At 46.8% G+C, this 21,366-nt stretch overlaps 1 protein-coding gene across 2 annotated transcripts in view; it reads right to left on the bottom strand.

The window, feature by feature from the left end:
- The window catches only part of rasgrf2b (Ras protein-specific guanine nucleotide-releasing factor 2b), a 227,797-nt gene that overhangs the window by 95,988 nt on the left and 110,443 nt on the right, over window positions 1-21,366 (bottom strand). For both annotated transcript variants that reach the window (XM_036980258.2, XM_036980260.2), the window contains exon 4: window positions 18,699-18,788. In XM_036980258.2, the coding sequence (XP_036836153.2) occupies window positions 18,699-18,788 (90 nt within the window). The remainder of the gene's footprint in view (window positions 1-18,698; window positions 18,789-21,366) is intronic.

Below are 21,366 nucleotides of genomic sequence, written 5' to 3'. Positions count from 1 at the left end.
ACGCCTGACCAGCATCACCACCCTGGATGGTTCCGACCTTGAATATGTGGACATCTATAAGTACCTAGGTGTCTGGCTAGACTCTAAACTCTCCTTCCAGACCCATATCAAACATCTCCAATCGAAAATCAAATCAAGAGTCGGCTTTCTATTCCGCAACAAAGCCTCCTTCACTCACGCCGCCAAACTTACCCTAGTAAAACTGACTATCCTACCGATCCTCGACTTCGGCGATGTCATCTACAAAATTGCTTCCAACACTCTACTCAGCAAACTGGATGCAGTTTATCACAGTGCCATCCGTTTTGTCACTAAAGCACCTTATACCACCCACCACTGCGACTTGTATGCTCTAGTCGGCTGGCCCTCGCTACATATTCGTCGCCAGACCCACTGGCTCCAGGTCATCTACAAGTCCATGCTAGGTAAAGCTCCGCCTTATCTCAGTTCACTGGTTACGATGGCAACACCCATCCGTAGCACGCGCTCCAGCAGGTGTATCTCACTGATCATCCCTAAAGCCAACACCTCATTTGGCCGCCTTTCGTTCCAGTTCTCTGCTGCCTGTGATTGGAACGAATTGCAAAAATCGCTGAAGTTGGAGACTTTTATCTCCCTCACCAACTTCAAACATCTGCTATCTGAGCAGCTAACCGATCGCTGCAGCTGTACATAGTCTATTGGTAAATAGCCCACCCATTTTCACCTACCTCATCCCCATACTGTTTTTATTTATTTATTTTTCTGCTCTTTTGCACACCAATATCTCTATCTCTACCTTTACATAACCATCTGATCATTTATCACTCCAGTGTTAATCTGCATAATTGTAATTATTTGCCTACCTTCTCATGCCTTTTGCACACAATGTATATATAGACTCCCCTTTTTTCTACTGTGTTATTGACTTGTTAATTGTTTACTCCATGTGTAACTCTGTGTTGTCTGTTCACACTGCTATGCCTTATCTTGGCCAGGTCGCAGTTGCAAATGAGAACTTGTTCTCAACTAGCCTACCTGGTTAAATAAAGGTGAAATAAAAAGAATAAAAAAATAAAAATCACTAATCCACTGTAAAAGGATGTTTTTCCTCGCTGCGAAGGTGAGGATGTTGTAAAGCCTCCTTTTACTCACAGAAGTAACCTGCCTACTAGGGAGACCTAACAGTAAAGAAACTGGGTCCAACTCTAGATCAACCTCTAGGATCTTTTCAATTTCTTGCAGAACACCAGACCAGTATCTTTGTATTTTGGTACATGACCATAAACAATGTGTTAGGGTGCCTGTATCAGTTTTGCATTTAAGACACTGAGGGGAAGAGGAGGTGGGGCTAAAAGCATGTCTGCGATTTGGGGATATATGCAATCTGTGTATTATTCTTAATTGGATTGCTCTAGTACGATTACATATAGATATTGTTTTTGCATATCTCCAAATGTCCTCCCACATCTCTTCGTCAATAGTAACAGACAATTCTTTCTCCCACACTTGTTTCACCCTCTGTGTGTTGACAGCAGAAAAGGACCTTAAAGTATCATAAAACAGACTTACAGACATTTTCCTTTGTGGGAAAAAAAGCATTCTTTCAATGACAGACACATCAGGGTTACCAATTAAGGTGGTGCCCTTCAGGATATAATGTCTTACTTGTAAGAAGCGGAAAAAGTCCTGCTTTGGGAGTCGATATTTCTCGACCATCTGCTCAAATGACAACAAAATCTTATCAACAAATAAGTCATTTAGCCTGCGTATGCCCTTATTAAGCCAAGAGTTAAAGCCGGCATCCAGCAAACCTGGACTGAAATCTGGATTGTTAAGAATTGGGGTAAGAGCAGAGGTTAGTTTGGACCTTCCCAGGAAGCGTTGAACTGACCTCCATACTTTGAGTGTGTTAAGTGTAACGGGATTATTGCAGTGATCTTCTACAGACTTAAAACTTCTGAAAAATAAAAGATCCTGTAAGGGGTATTTTGAAAGAGAAGTCTCAATGTCTAACCAAATAGAGGAGTCATCATTTGTGATCCAGTCAGAAATATAACAAAGGTGGGCACACCATTGATAGAACTTGATATTGGGCAGGTCCAAGCCGCCCATAGAACTTGGCAGCTGCAATATTGCCATCTTAAGTCTTGGTTTGCGTTTACTCCATATAAAGGAACTTAGCCATCCATTTACATCCTTTATTACCTTATTGGAGAGTAATACTGGGATCATTTGGATTGGGTAGAGTAGTCTAGGTAAAATGTTCATTTTCAAGAGGGATATTCTACCCAACCAAGAAATCGGGAGAGAGTTCCAGCGCTCCAGATCCTGTCTTATTGTATCAAACAAGGGAACAAAATTGGCTTTGTACATTTGCTGGAATTTAGGAGTTACAAATATACCCAGATACATGAAACCTGAGGGAGACCATTTAAAAGGGAAGGGGGGAGAAGTATGAGGTACAGAGTGCAGGCTACCAAGTGGCATAGCCTCTGACTTAGTTAGGTTAATCTTGTAGCCTGAGAATTCGCTGAATAATTCAATAATATTAATAAGAGCTGTAATTGAAGTCTCGGGACTAGAGATGAATATCAGGACATCATCAGCATACAAGCTTATTTTATGGTGAACATCACCAATGAGCAGCCCCTGTATAGCAGGCGTTACCCTGATGGCCTCAGCCAGTGGTTCCATAACGAGTGCAAAGAGGAGGGGGGATAAAGGACAGCCCTGTCTGGTACCTCTGTGTATAGAGAAGTTATTTGACCTTAGCCCATTAGTAAGGACAGCAGCCTGAGGATCATCATATAAAACTTTCACCCATTTTATAAAGTTGTCACCCAGACCAAATTTATTTAGAGCAAATAATAGGTAAGGCCACTCCACACGATCAAATGCTTTCTCAGCATCTAGGGAGAGCACCAGACCATCCACAGCACTTTGTTGGTAAGCTTGAATTACATTAAGAAGCCGCCTGACATTGTTGCATGACTTACGGCCCTTAATGAAGCCAGTTTGGTCTCCTTTCACAATTAATGGCAGTGAGTCCTCTAATCTTGTGGCTAGAATTTTAGAAAGCAATTTTCTATCCACATTCAGAAGGGAAATTGGTCTGTACGAGGAACAAGACTCTGGACATTTTCCCTTTTTGAGAATAAGTGAAATGTTGGCTTCTCTCAGCGTTTGAGGGAGTTGGTCATTTGAAAATGAGTGATTAAACATATCCCGCAATGGCTCAAGGATCAAGCCATGGAACTCTTTATAGAACTCACTACAAAACCCGTCTGGTCCTGGGGCCTTACCATTTTGCAGATTCTTAATTGCGAACATTATCTCTTCCTTGGTAATAGGGGCATTAAGGAGGGACCGCTGCTCTTCGGAGATAGTAGGGAGCTCAATCTTACAAAAGAAGTTCTCCATTAATTTGGGTGCATCATTTGGCAGTTCTGAGGCATAAAGATTTGTATAAAATTTCTTAAATGAGTCACTTATCAATTTATTTTCATATAAGTGATTACCATCAGAGTCAGTAATAGTAGCAATTGACTGAGAGTCAGCTCTCTTTTTAGCTAGGTATGCCAAGTACTTTCCTGGCTTATCGCCATGTTCATATAGCTTTTGCCTCACAAATCTCATGTTCTTTTCAGCGTCCTGTGTTAGGAGAGAGTCTAACGTTGATCTAATGACTGATATTTCCTTTAATAGGGCAGGAGTGGGCGTTTTAATGTAGTCCTTCTCTTTAGTTCCTAATTCACCCTCTAACATTTTTTGCTTTTCACGCTTTTTCCGTCTCTTAGTAGCTGTGTATGACATAATCAGACCCCTGGCATACGCTTTACAGGTCTCCCAAAGGAGCGAGGGGTTATCTGTTGATTGAGAGTTAATAGAGAAAAATGCTTTAAACTCTGTAATGAAATATGATGTGAATGTATGGTCTTTAAGAATGGTTGTGTTCAACCTCCAATGTCTTGACCGATTGAATGCCCCGTTGAGTTTTATGTCCAGGATCACCTCAGCATGATCAGATATGACTATGCTTCCTATCCTAGCGGATAGAACAGACTGCAGAGACGTCCTGGGCACAAAAAAATAATCTATTCTAGTCTGACATCCATGAGGTGCAGAGAAAAAAGTGAACTCTCTGTTGGAGGGATGAAAAGCTCTCCAGACATCCGCATACCCCAGATCATCACAAATAGCTTTAAGTGACTTAGCTTGAGGAGAGAGTGAAGCTAAACCGCTGGGGAACCTATCAATAAGGGGGTTCAACAAGCAGTTAAAATCTCCTCCAACCACTGCAGTGTCTGAGTTTAATTCTGAAAAGTCTAGAACAACCTTAGTGAGGAAATCAGGGGGGTGAGCAGGGGGGAAGTAAATATTCATTATAGAAATGTTCTGCCCTTGTAAAGTACCATTAATTATAACAAAGCGACCAAATTTATCTTTCACATAATTCAAGACCTTAAGTGGTAAGTTCTTTTTCACCAGAATTGCTACCCCTCTACTTCTGGATGTAAATGATGAGAAAAACACTTGACCAAACCCACCTTCTTGTAATTTCAGGTGCTCCTTATCCTCCAAATGAGTTTCTTGCAACAGGGCAATATCAATATTTTCTTTTTTCAAAAAAGATAGTACCTTCTTCCTCTTAATGGGGTTATGGCTCCCTCTAATGTTCCATGTACATACACGCAGTCCATTACCTGCCATTGTATCTTGACCATTCAATATCCAGACTGAATCCCACTGTAAAAGTGGGGTGGTACTTTTTTCCATGTGTTGAACTCTCCTCCGTCTCACTGAGCATAAACAAACGATATGAACCCTGAACTCGAACTATACTAAACCCAAAAATTAAACATGTAAAGATCCAAAAGGGGGTTTTCCCACTTGCTAACATGCAGGGGATTTCAACTCTCAAATGTAGACTCTTAAGTCTGCATTGCCGCTCCATAGCCTCATCCTTTATATGTATGGAAAAGAAAATCAATAGGAGAATATTGAGGCTCTTCCACCTAACACCAAACCTGGGCACCAATATGGATTCACACATATCTCAGTCTGAGCTATAGCGGCTATTACTTTAGCAAGAAAAATAATAAAGACACGAATATTACTGAGCCGAAGTACGTGAGGACTCACGTCACTGTTTCATGATCAGATTCAACCAAAAATAAACAAAGTTATCCAATGCTGCTGAGGTGCAGCTTAAAATGTATTTACCCGAGAGAGTCAATAAACGCAGCAGCCTCTTCAGGCGTGTAGAGCTTTTTAGGTGAACCGTTGACCATAATCTTCAATGTGGCCGGGTACAACAGTGCGTAGTCCATCTTCATTCTCCTGAGTCGAGCCTTCGCCTCATCAAACGCTTTGCGTCTTCGTACAACCGCCGTGGAATAATCATTGAAGAATAAAACCTTAGGACTTTTACGTTGACTACCATCAGAGCCGATGTTTCTAGCCGCATCCATGACGCGCTGCTTGTCGGTGAAGTTGTGGAACTTTATAATCACCGGCCGCGGGCGCTGATTGGGACCGGGTATCGGTGCTTGAGAGCGATGGGCTCTGTCCAGCTTCACACGGCCAGCCTTAGTGTCCATTTGTAGGTAGCCAGGGATCCATTCCTCAAAGAATTTTACCGAACGTGTCCCTTCAGAATTTTCCCGGGAGTCCCACAACACGAATATTGCATCTGCGTCCTCGATTATCCAAGTCGTCAATGTGCTCCGCCATTTCGCGCACCTGTTTCTCAAGTGCTTTTAGCTTAGCGTCCATAGATGTAGTTGAAGTTTCCACTGTATCAATTCTTCCTTCCGCCTCAACAACACGTTCCACAACCCTCTGTAGTTCAGCTGAATGGCCTGCTATTGCTTCCAAGACCGTTCTTATCTTAGCATCGATCACTTTAGTAATGTTATCAGTCATCTTTTGAATCACCAGGTCCATTGTGCCTGTATCCTCAATGGTGCTAGCCTCGCTAACGTTAGCTAGCTCCTCATGCACATCCACAGGGGTGGGGGTTTTGGTCGACTTCTTAGTAGTTCTGTTGGGCATGTTGTCGGAGATTTTTGCGAAAAAGTCGTCAAGACTCATTATATGGTAACTTGTTTAGCCAATTCCACCACTTTTTCAAGCTAGGAGATTAATGTAAAAATATACATTTACGAATGCCACGAGAGCTCGCTGAAACACCGTGTTCTCTCTACGGCGCCATTTTCATCCCCCGGTAATCTGTTTGTTAACTTGGCTTTCAAAGACCATAGAAAGGCAGGGTAGAATAGATATAGGTCTGTAGTAGTTTGGGTCTAGAGTGTCTCCTTTGAAGAGGGGGATGACCGCGTCAGCTTTCCAATCTATGGGAATCTCAGACGATACGAAAGAGAGGTTGAACAGGCTAGTAATAGGGGGTTGCAACAATTTCGGCAGGTACTTTTAGAAAGAGAGGGTCCAGATTGTCTAGCCCGGCTGATTTGTAGGGGTCCAGATTTTGCAGCTCTTTCAGAACATCAGCTATCTGGATTTGGGTGAAGGAGAAGTGGGGGAGGTTTGGGCGAGTTGCTGTGGGGAGTGCAGTGCTGTTGACCGGGGTAGGGGTAGCCAGGTAGAAAGCATGGCCAGCCGTAGAAAAATGCTTATTGAAATGATCAATTATTGTGAATTATCGGTGGTAACAGTGTTTACTAGCCTCAGTGCAGTGGGCAGTTGGGAGGAGGTGCTGTTATTTTCCATGGACTTTACAGTGTCCCAGAACTTTTTTGAGTTTGTGCAAATTTCTGCTTGAAAAAGCTAGCCTTAGCTTTCCTAACTGCCTGTGTATATTTGTTCCTAACTTCCCTGAAAAGTTGCATATCTCGGGGGCTGTTTGATGCTAATGCAGAACGCCACAGAATGTTTTTGTGCTGGTCAATGGCAGTCAGGTCTGGAGAGAACCAAGGACTATATCTGTTCCTGGTTCAAATGTTTTTGAACAGGGTATGCTTATTTAAGATGGTGAGGAATGAACTTTTAAAGAATAACCAGGCATCCTCTACTGACGGAATGAGGTCAATATCATTTCAAGATACCTGGGCCAGGTTGATTAGAAAGGCCTGCTTGCTGAAGTGTTTTAGGGAGCATTTGACAGTGATGAGGAGTGGTTGTTTGACCACAGACACATTATGGCTGCAGGCAATGAGGCAGTGATCGCTGAGATCTTGGTTGAAAACAACAGGTGTATTTGGAGGGCAAGTTGGTTAGGATGATATCTATGAGGGTGCCCGTGTTTACGGATTTGGTGTTGTACCTGGTGGGGTTATTGATAATTTGAGTGAGACTGAGGGCATCAATCTTAGATTGTAGGATGGCCGGGGTGTTAAGCATGTCACACTTTAGGTCACATAGCAGCACGAGCTCTGAAGATAGAATGGGGGGCAATCAATTCACATATGGTGTCAAGGGCAGAGGGTGGTTTATAGCAAGCGGCAACAGTAAGAGACTTGTATCTGGAAAGATGGATTTTTTAAAGTTGAAGTTCGAATTGTTAAGGTACAGACCAGGATAGTAAGATAGAACTCTGTAGGCTATCTCTGCTGTAGATTGCAACACCACCCCCTTTGGCAGTTCCCGAGATAAGAGCAAGTCTAATCAAGTCTAAAAAATTGTAAAAATGGCGCCGGAGCAGAAGGCAGACGTTTTACGTGCCCTGAACTGATTTAGTTTTTTTGTTTGTTTATCTGCATTGTTTGTAACTTATTTTTTACTAATTTTGTACATAATGTTGCCGCTACCATCTCTTATGACCAAAAATAACTTCTAGACATCAGGACTGTGATTACTCGCCACGGACGAGCATAATATTTTTCTTCCTTCACAACTCTGACGAGCCCGAAGCGGAGGATATGTGGCTCCCTCGGGAACAGGCCCCGACCCCCGTGATCTGCGCAAAGAGGAGGCGGCGAAAGAGAGGCCGGAGAGCGGGCTGCCTTCTGAGGAGTAGGAGGCGATAGAACAAACCCCCACTCCCCTCAATTCTGCTCGCAAACATGTAATCTTTGGACAATAAAATGAACAAATTATTGGGATAATTAAACTACCAACGAGACATTAAAAACTGTAACATTATGCTTCATGAAGTCGTGGCTGAACGACGACAATATGGCTGGTTATACAATCTACCGACAGGATAGAACAGCGGCGTCTGGTAACACAAGGGGCGGCGGTCTATGCATTTTTGTAAACAACAGCTGGTGCATGATATCTATGGAAGTCTCGAGCTACTGCTCACCTGAGGTTGAGTTCCTCATGATAAACTGCAGACCACATTACCTACCGAGAGAGTTTTCAAATATATTCTTTGTCACTGTTTACATACCACCACAATCAGAGGCTGGCACTAAGATATAATTGAATGAGCTGTATTCCACCATAAGCAAACAAGAAAATGCTCACCCAGAGGCGCAGCTCCTAGTAGAAGGGACTTTAATGCAGGGAAACTTAAATCAGTTTTACCTAACTTCTATCAACACGTTAAATGTGCAACCAGAGGGAAAAGAACTCCGGACCACCTATAATCCACACACAGCGATGCATACAAAGCTCTCCCTCACCCTCCATTTTGCAAATCTGACCATAATTCTATCCTCCTGATTCCGGCTTACAAGCAATAATTAAAGCAGGAAGCACCAGTGACTAGATCAATAAAAAAGTGGTCAAATGAAGCAGATGCTAAGCTACAGGACTGTTTTGCTAGCACAGACTGGAATACGTTCCGGGATTCCTCCAATGGCAATGAGGAGTACACCACATCTGTCATTGGCTTCATCAATAAGTGCATCGAATGACGTCGTCCCCACAGTGACCGTAAATACATACCCCAACCAGAAACCATGGATTACAGGCAGCATCCGCACTGAGCTAAAGGCTAGAGCTGCCGCTTTCAAGCAAGCGGGACTCTAACCAGACGAACCATCAAACAAGCAACGTGTCAATACAGGATTAAGACTGGATCCTACTACACCGGCTCTGACATTCGATGGATGCGGCAGGGCCTGCAAACCATTACAGATTACAAAGGTAAGCACAGCCGAGAGCTGCCCAGTGACACGAGCCTACCGGACGAACTAAACTACTGTGCTCGCTCCGAGCACCAGTGACTAGATCAATAAAAAAGTGGTCAAATGAAGCAGATGCTAAGCTACAGGACTGTTTTGCTAGCACAGACTGGAATACATTCCGGGATTCCTCCAATGGCAATGAGGAGTACACCACATCTGTCATTGGCATTGGCTGAAACATGCATGAGAGCACCAGCTGTACCGGGTGACTGTGATCACGCTCTCCACAGCCGAGGTGATTAAGACCTTTAGACGGGTCAAAATTCACAAGGCCGCAGGGCCAGACGGATTACCAGGAGGTGTACTGCGAGCATGCGCTGACCAACTAGCAAGTGTCTTCACTGACATTTTCAACCTCTCCCTGTCCAAGTCTGAAATACCAACATGTTTCAAGCGGACCACCCTAGTGCTGGCATCCCAAGAACACGAAGGTAACCTGCCTGAATGACGACCGATCCATAGCACTCACGTCTGTAGTCATGAAGTGCTTCGAAAGGCTGGTCATGGCTCACATCAACACCATCCTTCCAGTAACCCTAGACCCACTCCAATTTGCATACTGCCCCAACAGATCCACAGATGATTTGAACATCTTGGCCATGTTCTGTTATAATCTCCACCCGGCACAGCCAGAAGAGGACTGGCCACCCCACATAGCCTGGTTCCTCTCTAGGGTTCTTCCTAGGTTTTGGCCTTTCTAGGGAGTTTTTCCTAGCCACCGTGCTTCTACACCTGCATTGCTTGCTGTTTGGGGTTTTAGGCTGGGTTTCTGTACAGCACTTTGAGATATCAGCTGATGTACGAAGGGCTATATAAATACATTTGATTTGATGATGCAGTCTCTATTGCACTCCACACTGCCCTTTCCCACCTGGACAAAATGAACACCTATGTGAGAATGCTATTTATAGACTACAGCTCAGCGTTCAACACCATAGTGCCCTCAAAGATCATCACTAAGCTAAGGATCCTGGGACTAAACACCTACCTCTGCAACTGGATCCTGGACTTCCTGACGGGCCACCCCCAGCTGGTAAGGGTAGGTAACAACGAATCCGCCACGCTGATCCTCAACACGGGGTCCCCTCAGGGGTGCGTGCTCAGCCCCCTCCTGTATTCCCTGTTCACTCATGACTGCACGGACAGGCACGACTCCAACACCATCATTAAATTTGCTGATGACACAACAGTGGTAGGCCTGATCACTGACAATAGCAAGATGGCCAGGTCTCTGACCTTCTCCCTGTAGGCTATGTGGTGCTAGGACAACAACCTATCCCTCAACGTGATCAAGACTAAGGAGATGATTGTGGACTACAGGAAAAAGAGGCCTGAGCACGCCCCCATTCTCATCGATGGGGCTGCAGTGGAGCAGGTTGAGAGCTTCAAGTTCCTTGGTGTCCACATCACCAACAAACTAACATGGTCCAAGCACACCATGACAGTTGCGAAGCGGGCGCGACAAAACCTATTCCCTCTCAGGAGACTGAAAAGATTTGGCATGGGTCCTCAGATCCTCAAAGGGTTCTATGGCAGCACCATAGAGAGCATCCTGACAGGTTGCATCACTGCCTGTTATGGCAACTGCTTGGCCTCCGACTGCAAGGCACTACAAAGGGTAGTGCGAACGGCCCAGTACATCACTGGGGTGAAACTTTCTGCCATCCAGGACTTCTACACCAGGCAGTGTCAGATGAAGGCCCTAAAAATTGTCAAAGACTCCCGCCACCCTAGTCATAGACTGTGCCAAGTCTAGGTCCAAGAGGCAGTTTACTAACCAAACTTTACACAGGCTACTGTTTGGCCGTAGCCCACATCAAATAAATGAAAGATAACCCACAAGCCAACTGTGACCTTCTCTTGTGAAGGCCAGACATAAGAGAGAGAACAAAGGCTAAACCTGGTCCAATTATCCATCCCCCTGCCCAACCCCCCTCTATGCCACTCCGCCAACCGCCAGGATGCCCGGCATCAGAACATTCCAGGTATTCCCGTGATTGGCAGATAGAAGGTTGATTGGCATGTCGGACCCCGCAAACACTGGTAAGTACAACACAACCCACTAACAGCCTAACACATAATACACAGCTGTCTGTGCGGGTCGCTACACAGCCCACCCACCACAAAGTCCCTCGTCCCCTAGGGAACAAAGTCTCTGAAGAAACCCGGAGGTCTCCCTTGCCTGCGTGGCCGTGATGGTCACAGAGTGTCCAGATGTGAAACAGGGGGCTCCATCTGTGGCAGGGGGCTGCCCCTCTGGGACCCAGGGGATGAAGGAAGAGATATGGGGGACAAGGGAGCGGGAATGGGGAATAAGGTCCGTGGCTCCGGGGAACCACGCGGTGACACAGGGAGGGAGACAGGGGGAGTGGACCTTGTCTGCGGCACCTGGGGGTGGGTGCCTGGAGAATGTCATTGCCAGATAAGGAAATTGTGGGGGTCCCTTGGGTTTGGGGAGAAGAGGCCCCTCTGTATGGGGATAACCTGTCCCGGTGCAGTGCCACCTTTCTCCCCCTGGGAGGAAGCTGCACCCGGTAAACAACCTCCCCTACCCTCTCCAGGATGCTGCAGGGTCCCACCCAGTGACTGTCCAACTTGGGGCATCTGCCTTTTTTCCTTAAGGGGTTGTAGACCCAGGCCAGCTCCCCAGCCACAAAGTGCCTTCCCCGGGTGTGCACGTCGTAGTTCCTTTTCTGCCTCACACCTGCATTCACCAGCTGCTCTATGGCGAAGGTGTGGGCTGTCTCCAGGTGGTCCGCGTGTCTCCGGGCATACTCCGGCCCCGGGGGAACATGAGGGCTACCCAGGGGCTGACCAAATGCCATCTCCGCAGGGGTGCGAATCTCTCTCCCCAGCATGAGGAGGGCAGGCGTGCAGGAGGTGGAGTCTTGGACAACGGAGTGGCATGCCATGAGGACCATAGGCAGGTGCGCGCTCCACAAGGCCATCACTTTGAGGATGGAGAGGAGTAGTGCGGGTCTTGTGCATACCCATTCTCTCACACATGGTGGCGAACACACGGGACTCAAAGTTTCTGCCTTGGTCGATGTGGATGGACTCTGCAGCTCCAAACCTGCTGAACAACCCCGCTGTCAGGGCGTCAACAATGATCTCTGCCTCCTGGCCAGGCAGAGCATAGGCCTCAGGCCATTTTGTGAAATAGTCCATGGCCGTGAGCACCCAGTGGTTTCCACTGTCTGTGGTGGAGAACGGCCAAACTACATCTACTCCCACCCTCTCCATGGGAGCCCCCACTGGGAACTGTTGGAGCTGAGCATAAGAGCGGCCTGGGGGGGCCTTTCTCGCTGTTCAGTGGTCACAGCGGCGGCAAAAGTCCTCCACATCCATCTTGTGCTGCCCCCAGTAAAAGCCCTGACGGTGGCGACGGAGTGTTTTTGTGATCCCAAAGTGTCCAGTCCCCACCACCCCATGAGTACTCTGGAGCACAGCCTCCCGCAGTGCTTTTGGGACCACCACCTGCCACCTCTCCTCTCCCGTAGCTGCCTCCTTCCATGCCCGCTGTAGCACACCATCAGCCAGTCGCAGTCTCTCAAACTTTGACCACAACCCCACTGTAGCACTGGCTGTAGGTCTGTGTCCCATCCCTGCTGCTGCCCCATTCAGCCACGTCGACAGTCTGCAGCTCACAGCAGACAGGCCCGCACGCCCGACACACTGTGGCACAGACCCCCTCCTCTGCACACAGCTCTCTCTAGCTGGAGCGTTGCACAGGCCGAAGCACAGGACCTTGAACTGCCAGTGTCCTCTGTTAGTGGAGAACGCAGTTTTGGCTCTGGCCTCTGGGGAGAGGGGCACCTGCCAGTAGCCACTGCGGAGGTCTAGTGAGGAGAACCAGGCGGACCCCTTAGCGACTCATCGATGCGTGGTATGGGGTATGAGTCCTTCCTGGTTACCTCAATCAGCCTCCAGTAGTCCGCACAGAACCTCAGCTTGCCCCCCTTCTTAGGAACCATGACGACTGGCGCTGCCCAGGGGCTGTCTGAGGGCTCAATGAAGTTTGCCCGCTGCATCTCTAACACAGCCTTGTCTGCCGCCTCCTGGCGTGCCAGCGGGATACGGCGGGGACGCATCTTGATGGGTCGAGCATCACCTGTGTCGATCTCATGCTGCACCAGTTGAGTCTGACCCACCTCTTCCTCACTCAGCGCAAAGCTGTCTTTGAATTACTTCCGGCGCCGACAGAGATGGCCGCCTCGCTTCGCGTTCCTAGGAAACTATGCAGTTTTTTGTTTTTTTACGTGTTATTTCTTACATTAGTACCCCAGCTCATCTTAGGTTTCATTACATACAGTCGAGAAGAACTACTGAATATAAGATCAGCATCAACTCACCATCAGTACTACCAAGAATATGTTTTTCGCGACGCGGATCCTGTGTTCTGCCTTACAAACAGGACAACTGAGTGGATTCCATGCAGCGACCCAAAAAAAAAACAACTCCGAAAAAGAGGGAAACGAGGCGGTCTTCTGGTCAGACTCCGGAGACGGGCACATCGTGCACCACTCCCTAGCATTCTTCTTGCCAATGTCCAGTCTCTTGACAACAAGGTTGATGAAATCCGAGCAAGGGTAGCATTCCAGAGGGACATCAGAGACTGTAACGTTCTTTGCTTCACGGAAACGTGGCTCACTGGAGTGACTCTATCCGAAGCGGTGCAGCCAACGGGTTTCTCCACACATCGCGCAGACAGAAACAAACAACTTTCTGGTAAGAAGAGGGGCGGCGGCGTATGCCTTATGACTAACGTGACATGGTGTGATGAAAGAAACATACAGGAACTCAAATCCTTCTGTTCACCTGATTTAGAATTCCTCACAATCAAATGTAGACCGCATTATCTACCAAGAGAATTCTCTTCGATTATAATCACAGCCGTATACATCCCCCCCCAAGCAGACACATCGATGGCTCTGAACGAACTTTATTTAACTCTTTGCAAACTGGAAACCATTCATCCGGAGGCTGCATTCATTGTAGCTGGGGATTTTAACAAGGCTAATCTGAAAACAAGACTCCCTAAATTTTATCAGCATATCGATTGCGCAACCAGGGGTGGAAAGACCTTGGATCATTGTTACTCTAACTTCCGCGACGCATATAAGGCCCTGCCCCGCCCCCCTTTCGGAAAAGCTGACCACGACTCCATTTTGTTGATCCCTGCCTACAGACAGAAACTAAAACAAGAGGCTCCCACGCTGAGGTCTGTCCAACGCTGGTCCGACCAAGCTGACTCCACACTCCAAGACTGCTTCCACCACGTGGACTAGGACATGTTTCGTATTGCGTCAGACAACAACATTGACGAATACGCTGATTCGGTGTGTGAGTTCATTAGAACGTGCGTTGAAGATGTCGTTCCCATAGCAACGATTAAAACATTCCCTAACCAGAAACCGTGGATTGATGGCAGCATTCGCGTGAAACTGAAAGCGCGAACCACTGCTTTTAATCAGGGGAAGGTGTCTGGTAACATGACCGAATACAAACAGTGCAGCTATTCCCTCCGCAAGGCTATCAAACAAGCTAAGCGTCAGTACAGAGACAAAGTAGAATCTCAATTCAACGGCTCAGACACAAGAGGCATGTGGCAGGGTCTACAGTCAATCACGGACTACAGGAAGAAATCCAGCCCAGTCACGGACCAGGATGTCCTGCTCCCAGGCAGACTAAACAACTTTTTTGCCCGCTTTGAGGACAATACAGTGCCACTGACACGGCCGGCAACGAAAACATGCGGTCTCTCCTTCACTGCAGCCGAGGTGAGTAAGACATTTAAACGTGTTAACCCTCGCAAGGCTGCAGGCCCAGACGGCATCCCCAGCCGCGCCCTCAGAGCATGCGCAGACCAGCTGGCCGGTGTGTTTACGGACATATTCAATCAATCCCTATACCAGTCTGCTGTTCCCACATGCTTCAAGAGGGCCACCATTGTTCCTGTTCCCAAGAAAGCTAAGGTAACTGAGCTAAACGACTACCGCCCCGTAGCACTCACTTCCGTCATCATGAAGTGCTTTGAGAGACTAGTCAAGGACCATATCACCTCCACCCTACCTGACACCCTAGACCCACTCCAATTTGCTTACCGCCCAAATAGGTCCACAGACGATGCAATCTCAACCACACTGCACACCGCCCTAACCCATCTGGACAAGAGGAATACCTATGTGAGAATGCTGTTCATTGACTACAGCTCGGCATTCAACACCATAGTACCCTCCAAGCTCGTCATCAAGCTCGAGACCCTGGGTCTCGACCCCGCCCTGTGCAACTGGGTACTGGACTTCCTGACGGGCCGCCCCCAGGTGGTGAGGGTAGGCAACAACATCTCCTCCCCGCTGATCCTCAACACTGGGGCCCCACAAGGGTGCGTTCTGAGCCCTCTCCTGTACTCCCTGTTCACCCACGACTGCGTGGCCACGCACGCCTCCAACTCAATCATCAAGTTTGCGGACGACACAACAGTGGTAGGCTTGATTACCAACAACGACGAGACGGCCTACAGGGAGGAGGTGAGGGCCCTCGGAGTGTGGTGTCAGGAAAATAACCTCACACTCAACGTCAACAAAACTAAGGAGATGATTGTGGACTTCAGGAAACAGCAGAGGGAACACCCCCCTATCCACATCGATGGAACAGTAGTGGAGAGGGTAGCAAGTTTTAAGTTCCTCGGCATACACATCACAGACAAACTGAATTGGTCCACTCACACAGACAGCATTGTGAAGAAGGCGCAGCAGCGCCTCTTCAACCTCAGGAGGCTGAAGAAATTTGGCTTGTCACCAAAAGCACTCACAAACTTCTACAGATGCACAATCGAGAGCATCCTGGCGGGCTGTATCACCGCCTGGTACGGCAACTGCTCCGCCCTCAACCGTAAGGCTCTCCAGAGGGTGGTGAGGTCTGCACAACGCATCACCGGGGGCAAACTACCTGCCCTCCAGGACACCTACACCACCCGATGTCACAGGAAGGCCATAAAGATCATCAAGGACATCAACCACCCGAGCCACTGCCTGTTCACCCCGCTATCATCCAGAAGGCGAGGTCAGTACAGGTGCATCAAAGCTGGGACCGAGAGACTGAAAAACAGCTTCTATCTCAAGGCCATCAGACTGTTAAACAGCCACCACTAACATTGAGTGGCTGCTGCCAACACACTGACACTGACTCAACTCCAGCCACTTTAATAATGGGAATTGATGGGAAATGATGTAAATATATCACTAGCCACTTTAAACAATGCTACCTTATATAATGTTACTTACCCTACATTATTCATCTCATATGCATACGTATATACTGTACTCTATATCATCGACTGTATCCTTATGTAATACATGTATCACTAGCCACTTTAAACTATGCCACTTTGTTTACATACTCATCTCATTTGTACATACTGTACTCGATACCATCTACTGTATCTTGCCTATGCTGCTCTGTACCATCACTCATTCATATATCCTTATGTACATATTCTTTATCCCCTTACACTGTGTACAAGACAGTAGTTTTGGAATTGTTAGTTAGATTACTTGTTGGTTATTACTGCATTGTCGGAACTAGAAGCACAAGCATTTCGCTACACTCGCATTAACATCTGCTAACCATGTGTATGTGACAAATAAAATTTGATTTGATTTGATTTGAATTCAAACAGCAACTGCCACAACCGTTCCTGCTGCTCAGGGTCAAGACCAACACAGTTCCTCCCCCATATTTCCCTCACTGCAGACAGTGTCCTCTCCTCTCCCATCTGGGGTAGCTGGGCTGGGGGAACACGGCCCGGACTCACGGAGAGATGTGTCGTGGAGGTAGCTGGGGGAATGTAACACACAGATGTGGGGGGGGGGGTCCAACCCCAGGAAACAAGGGTCCTGCACAGCCGCCACCCACACAGGATGACACACAGTCCTGCCCCCTACTGTCAGAGTCATTATTCCCTTCCCTTTCATGGGTGCCAGCTCACCTGTGACTGTGCGGAGCTGGACAGTTGTGGGCTCACACTGAGTCCAACCTTGCACAATATCCGGCCTCACCAGAGTTACTGTGGACCCGGTGTCCACCAGGGCAGAGCAGGGCACCCCCTCCACAGTGACAGGGACATGACAAAAGTCCCCAACACAGGTCCGGCCCACCACAACAACAGGCTTCAGCCGCTTGTTCTTGTATGCTTCTGGGGGAGGTGGAGCCTTGCTTCTCCGTCTGTGCCGGTGGGTTCCTCCTGAAGATGATTGTGGTTGGGAAAGAAAGCCAGGGGTCTGCACTACCCGGTCTATGCGGACCCCGAGCTGTTTCCCTGAGCTCTGGGGGACATGGGGCAATCCCGGCGTAGATGGCCTGGCTGGCTACAACCCCAGCAGACCCTGGGACCAGGGTGCGTGTTTTGTGTCGCCTGTAGCGACACAGCACGAATGAGTTCTGTCATTTCAGCCACCCATGCAGGCTTTTCCGGCTCTGGGCTGCTCTGTCCATAGCGCTTCCTCAGTGCTCCCACTAAAGCACCATAATCATGTCTGTCCTCGGGGCTAATCAATATCAAACTGCAGTGTCCTTTCTTCATCCGACCACCACCTAAAATAAGCTAACAGTTCAAACTGAGCATGAAAAGCTTCCCAATCCGCCTTATCGGAATACTTCGGGGTCTTAACTGATACGGACGCAGCTGGGAACTGGGCGCCGCCATGTTTGTTTACATCCTAAGCCCCAGATTCCTCGTCCCGCCGCGTCGACGTCACCCCTTTGGTCCGCCCACCAGAATCCGCGCGAAGCACAGTCGACGAGGCACTCATGCCCGCTTCAGCCGCCATCACTCTAACGTCCTCCCTCAAGCGGCCTCTGGGCTCCGAAGCCCTGGCGATCTCTGGCCCTGGCGAAGCCAGATCCCCCGACATCAATGCACACGCACCTCCTTGGCCATAATCGTCCCCTACCTCCATCTTTCGGATTCCCTCGAAGCATTTTCAACCCTGTTCTCACCTACGGTAGCTAGCCACAGAAGTCAGCTAGCTAGCTGGTTAACTTTTATCAACGTTTTTACTACTGACACCAATGTAAAGAAACAGCAGAGAGCAGATCTCGAACCCTCGACCTTCGAGCCCGAGGTCCGGTGCGCTATCGACTATGCATGCTCGAACGGCAGGGTCGATTTCCGCGATAATAATAACCCAGGGTTGTTACACTACCACCTCAACTAACCGGTGCCCCCACACATTGACTCTGTACTGGCACCCTCTTGTATAAATTGTTATTTTTTAATTACTTATTCTTATCTGCAATTTTTGGAAACTGCACTGTCGGTTAGGGGCTGTACGTAAGCATTTCACTGTAAGGTTGTATTCGGCGCATGTGACTAATAACATTTGATTTGAAGTTTGACACCCGGTTAGATAAGACGTTCAATGGCCGAAAGGGTGGTCGATTTTGCCAAAGTCTTGAAGAAGTCAGTGGTAATGAGGAGGGTTATGGTGGATGGGATGTCTGATTGCTTGTATAAACAGTCCAGGAATCTAACAATGCGTGGAATACATATACACACACACACACTTAGGCACACCCCCACGTACGCAGATTACACACACACACGAGCATGCATGCACATACCTTCTTAATCTTTTTTATGTCTGGGTCTTCATCCTCTTGGTTTACATGGTAAGGCCACATTCTCTCATTGGTTTTGTTCAGGGCAACGATCTGAGAGAGAATGAAAACACAGTAAACACAACTGAAGACTGCACTTCCTGATTAGGCTTTTTTCATCAATGCTCATTAAGAAATGCTAGCGGCCATGACTGAAGGCAAATAATAGTTGTCTTGGGTGTGGTTTGATGTGGGTGTTCATTGGTTATGTCTTTGCCATTCAAGTAGTGAGTACAGTGATGTAAGCTAAGAGAGCTTTGCTATGGAGAGAACAACGTTTTTGAAATTGAGGACTTCTCCCGGTCTGACTGCCTCGCAATCCCCAGATGGTCAGCTAATTCAGTGTTGTGTTTAGCCAAGCAGACAGCAGCTAGCTAGCAGAGCTTGGTGATAGGATAGCCAGCTGCAGCTATCTAGCTGATTTAAATCAGTTATTACAAGATAGCAAGAGCCAGTGTTTGGAATGTGTTTCATAAGACACTCCTTCTACATCACCTTGCTACGAAAGTAGCTTGCAACTTAGTTTCAACATTTCATCACATTCCGGTCTTTAGTCAGCTCAGCTTTCCTACAACACAATATTCTGTAATTGGCTGGTTTTGCCTCGTCGCTCCTTAAGTCCGCCGTTAGATCTTTCTCGGGAGACAAATCCTAGAACTAATATCCTTACAGGTGTAGGCTACATATGAACATTGCACGAACATCGGCCAGCTTGAGTGTACATCCATCAATCATTTACATTTTTTAAAAGATTTTCTGCTGTAAATATATTGATTTGCTTATAAAGACAGTATGCCTATACGTTACCTAACAATCAAAAATAAATTATGTGTAGAGTACAACGTCAGCTGTCTAACCAGAACTAGAATGACATTTCTATGGTCTATTTGCAGAAATTGAAGGATTTGGCTGTCTTACACACTGATATGCACAGTTCTATGGTTATGAATCTGTCTTCAAGTCTCCAGTGAGGTCCCTTTCCTCTATGTAATGCATTACAGGTTATGGACATGTGCAGTCAGGTGGCAGAAGGGGTGGAGTGGATATGACAGAGTTTGCCTCATGGGTCCAGCAGGCAGAGTTCAATAACTACAGGCAAATGTGAGATGCAGGAGGATGGCACTTTTCTCATTCTGACTATACAGGCCCATGTATATACTGTATAATAAACCTCTTACACAATCCTGTTGAAGCAGTGTTCTGCTAATATAACAATGTGCAAATATTATACTTGCATTTCATTTTTTGTCATTCACAACCGATACAGATACTGTACCTATCAACATTGTGTCTGGTGGCCCTGGACCTACCTTGCCAAACATGTCAGTCATCATACCTTCCTGTATGGTGTCCCATATCTCCCCCCCATCGATAGTACCATTCAAATCAATAATAAGAAAAATACAATAAAAAGTAATAGATGTGTCTTGTATAATTTTAATGCGGAGTACAAGGTATTTCCCAATTCAGACATCAGTATAAAACTGTCTTTCAGTCAGAGGACTCCATGACCAAAGCTTATCACTTGTCCTCCATCTGTAGAAAAACAAAGGAGAGTTGATGAGTGACAAATGGTGGTGTTTTCTTGTCCATATTTTCAGTTTATCTGTCTGTAAATGATGTTTATAGTGGCAGCACTATTTCACAGAGTCAAATTCCTGTACATGCAAATGTATTTGGCAAATAAAGGTGATTTAAATATTACTAAACACTTGTGATGTACTATCTTATTAGTAGTCACCTTTTGTCCCTTTTGAGGTGTTTGCCAGTGTCAGTAGATCAGCTCCAGGCCCCTCTTGTCACAGATACCGGTCATGAAGGAGCCTGACATACGGATCCGACCCAGCTCCTATCACAGAGACAGAGAGGGAGGGAGAGAGAGAGAGAGAAAGACTCACCATACAGTCATGGAAAACAACAGTAAATACACAGTTGAACATAGCCAATCAGAGATGAGGATTCACAGCTAATTCAATGCCAGTGGAACAGTTGTTAAAGTACTGTGTGAATTTCACCAGGTTCATTTAATAACATGTCATGTTGATTTGTTATTGTGCATGCCTGCATCCTGGTAGTTGGGGAGTGTGTACTTACGTTTTGCCCTGCGTGCTCGTGCTCAAATCATTTTGATGCACTATGAAGAGGTAGGCACGCTTTTTCTGTCGTCTTCAGAAAAGTTTGATTATTTTAAGCACAAAGTCATACACACAGTGTTTTGTTCATGTAATGTAATGTATATAATGTTATATATTTAGAGGTTATTTAGAGGTTACTCATAAGTGGATGGTATTGTTAAGATGTAATTGTACTTTTTAGGATGATATCAACATTCTGAATTCAACATGTGGTTAATAGCTAGCTAAGGTATTAGTAGGCTATTGTATGTGTGAACGATGGCTAGCTCCTCGAATGATCCCAGTCCCTTCTATTGTGCATCTGTTGTAGAAAGAGGCGACGATTCTCAGAACATATGTGCTCTACAAAAGTTGTATTTTCTTTTGGATGCAGATGCAGGATGCAGAGAGTGAATTCTGCTTGATTAAAACTATCTGATCTCCAAAGTCCACGTCTATAGTCTCAATCAACCACATACAACGCAGAGTTACAGCGGTGCAGTACAGCACCGGTTACA

Source organism: Oncorhynchus mykiss, chromosome 6 (genome assembly GCF_057628025.1).
Source record: "Oncorhynchus mykiss isolate SJ-2025 chromosome 6, ASM5762802v1, whole genome shotgun sequence".
Classification (NCBI taxonomy): Eukaryota; Metazoa; Chordata; class Actinopteri; order Salmoniformes; family Salmonidae; genus Oncorhynchus; species Oncorhynchus mykiss.
This window is presented reverse-complemented; position numbering and strand designations above follow the sequence as displayed.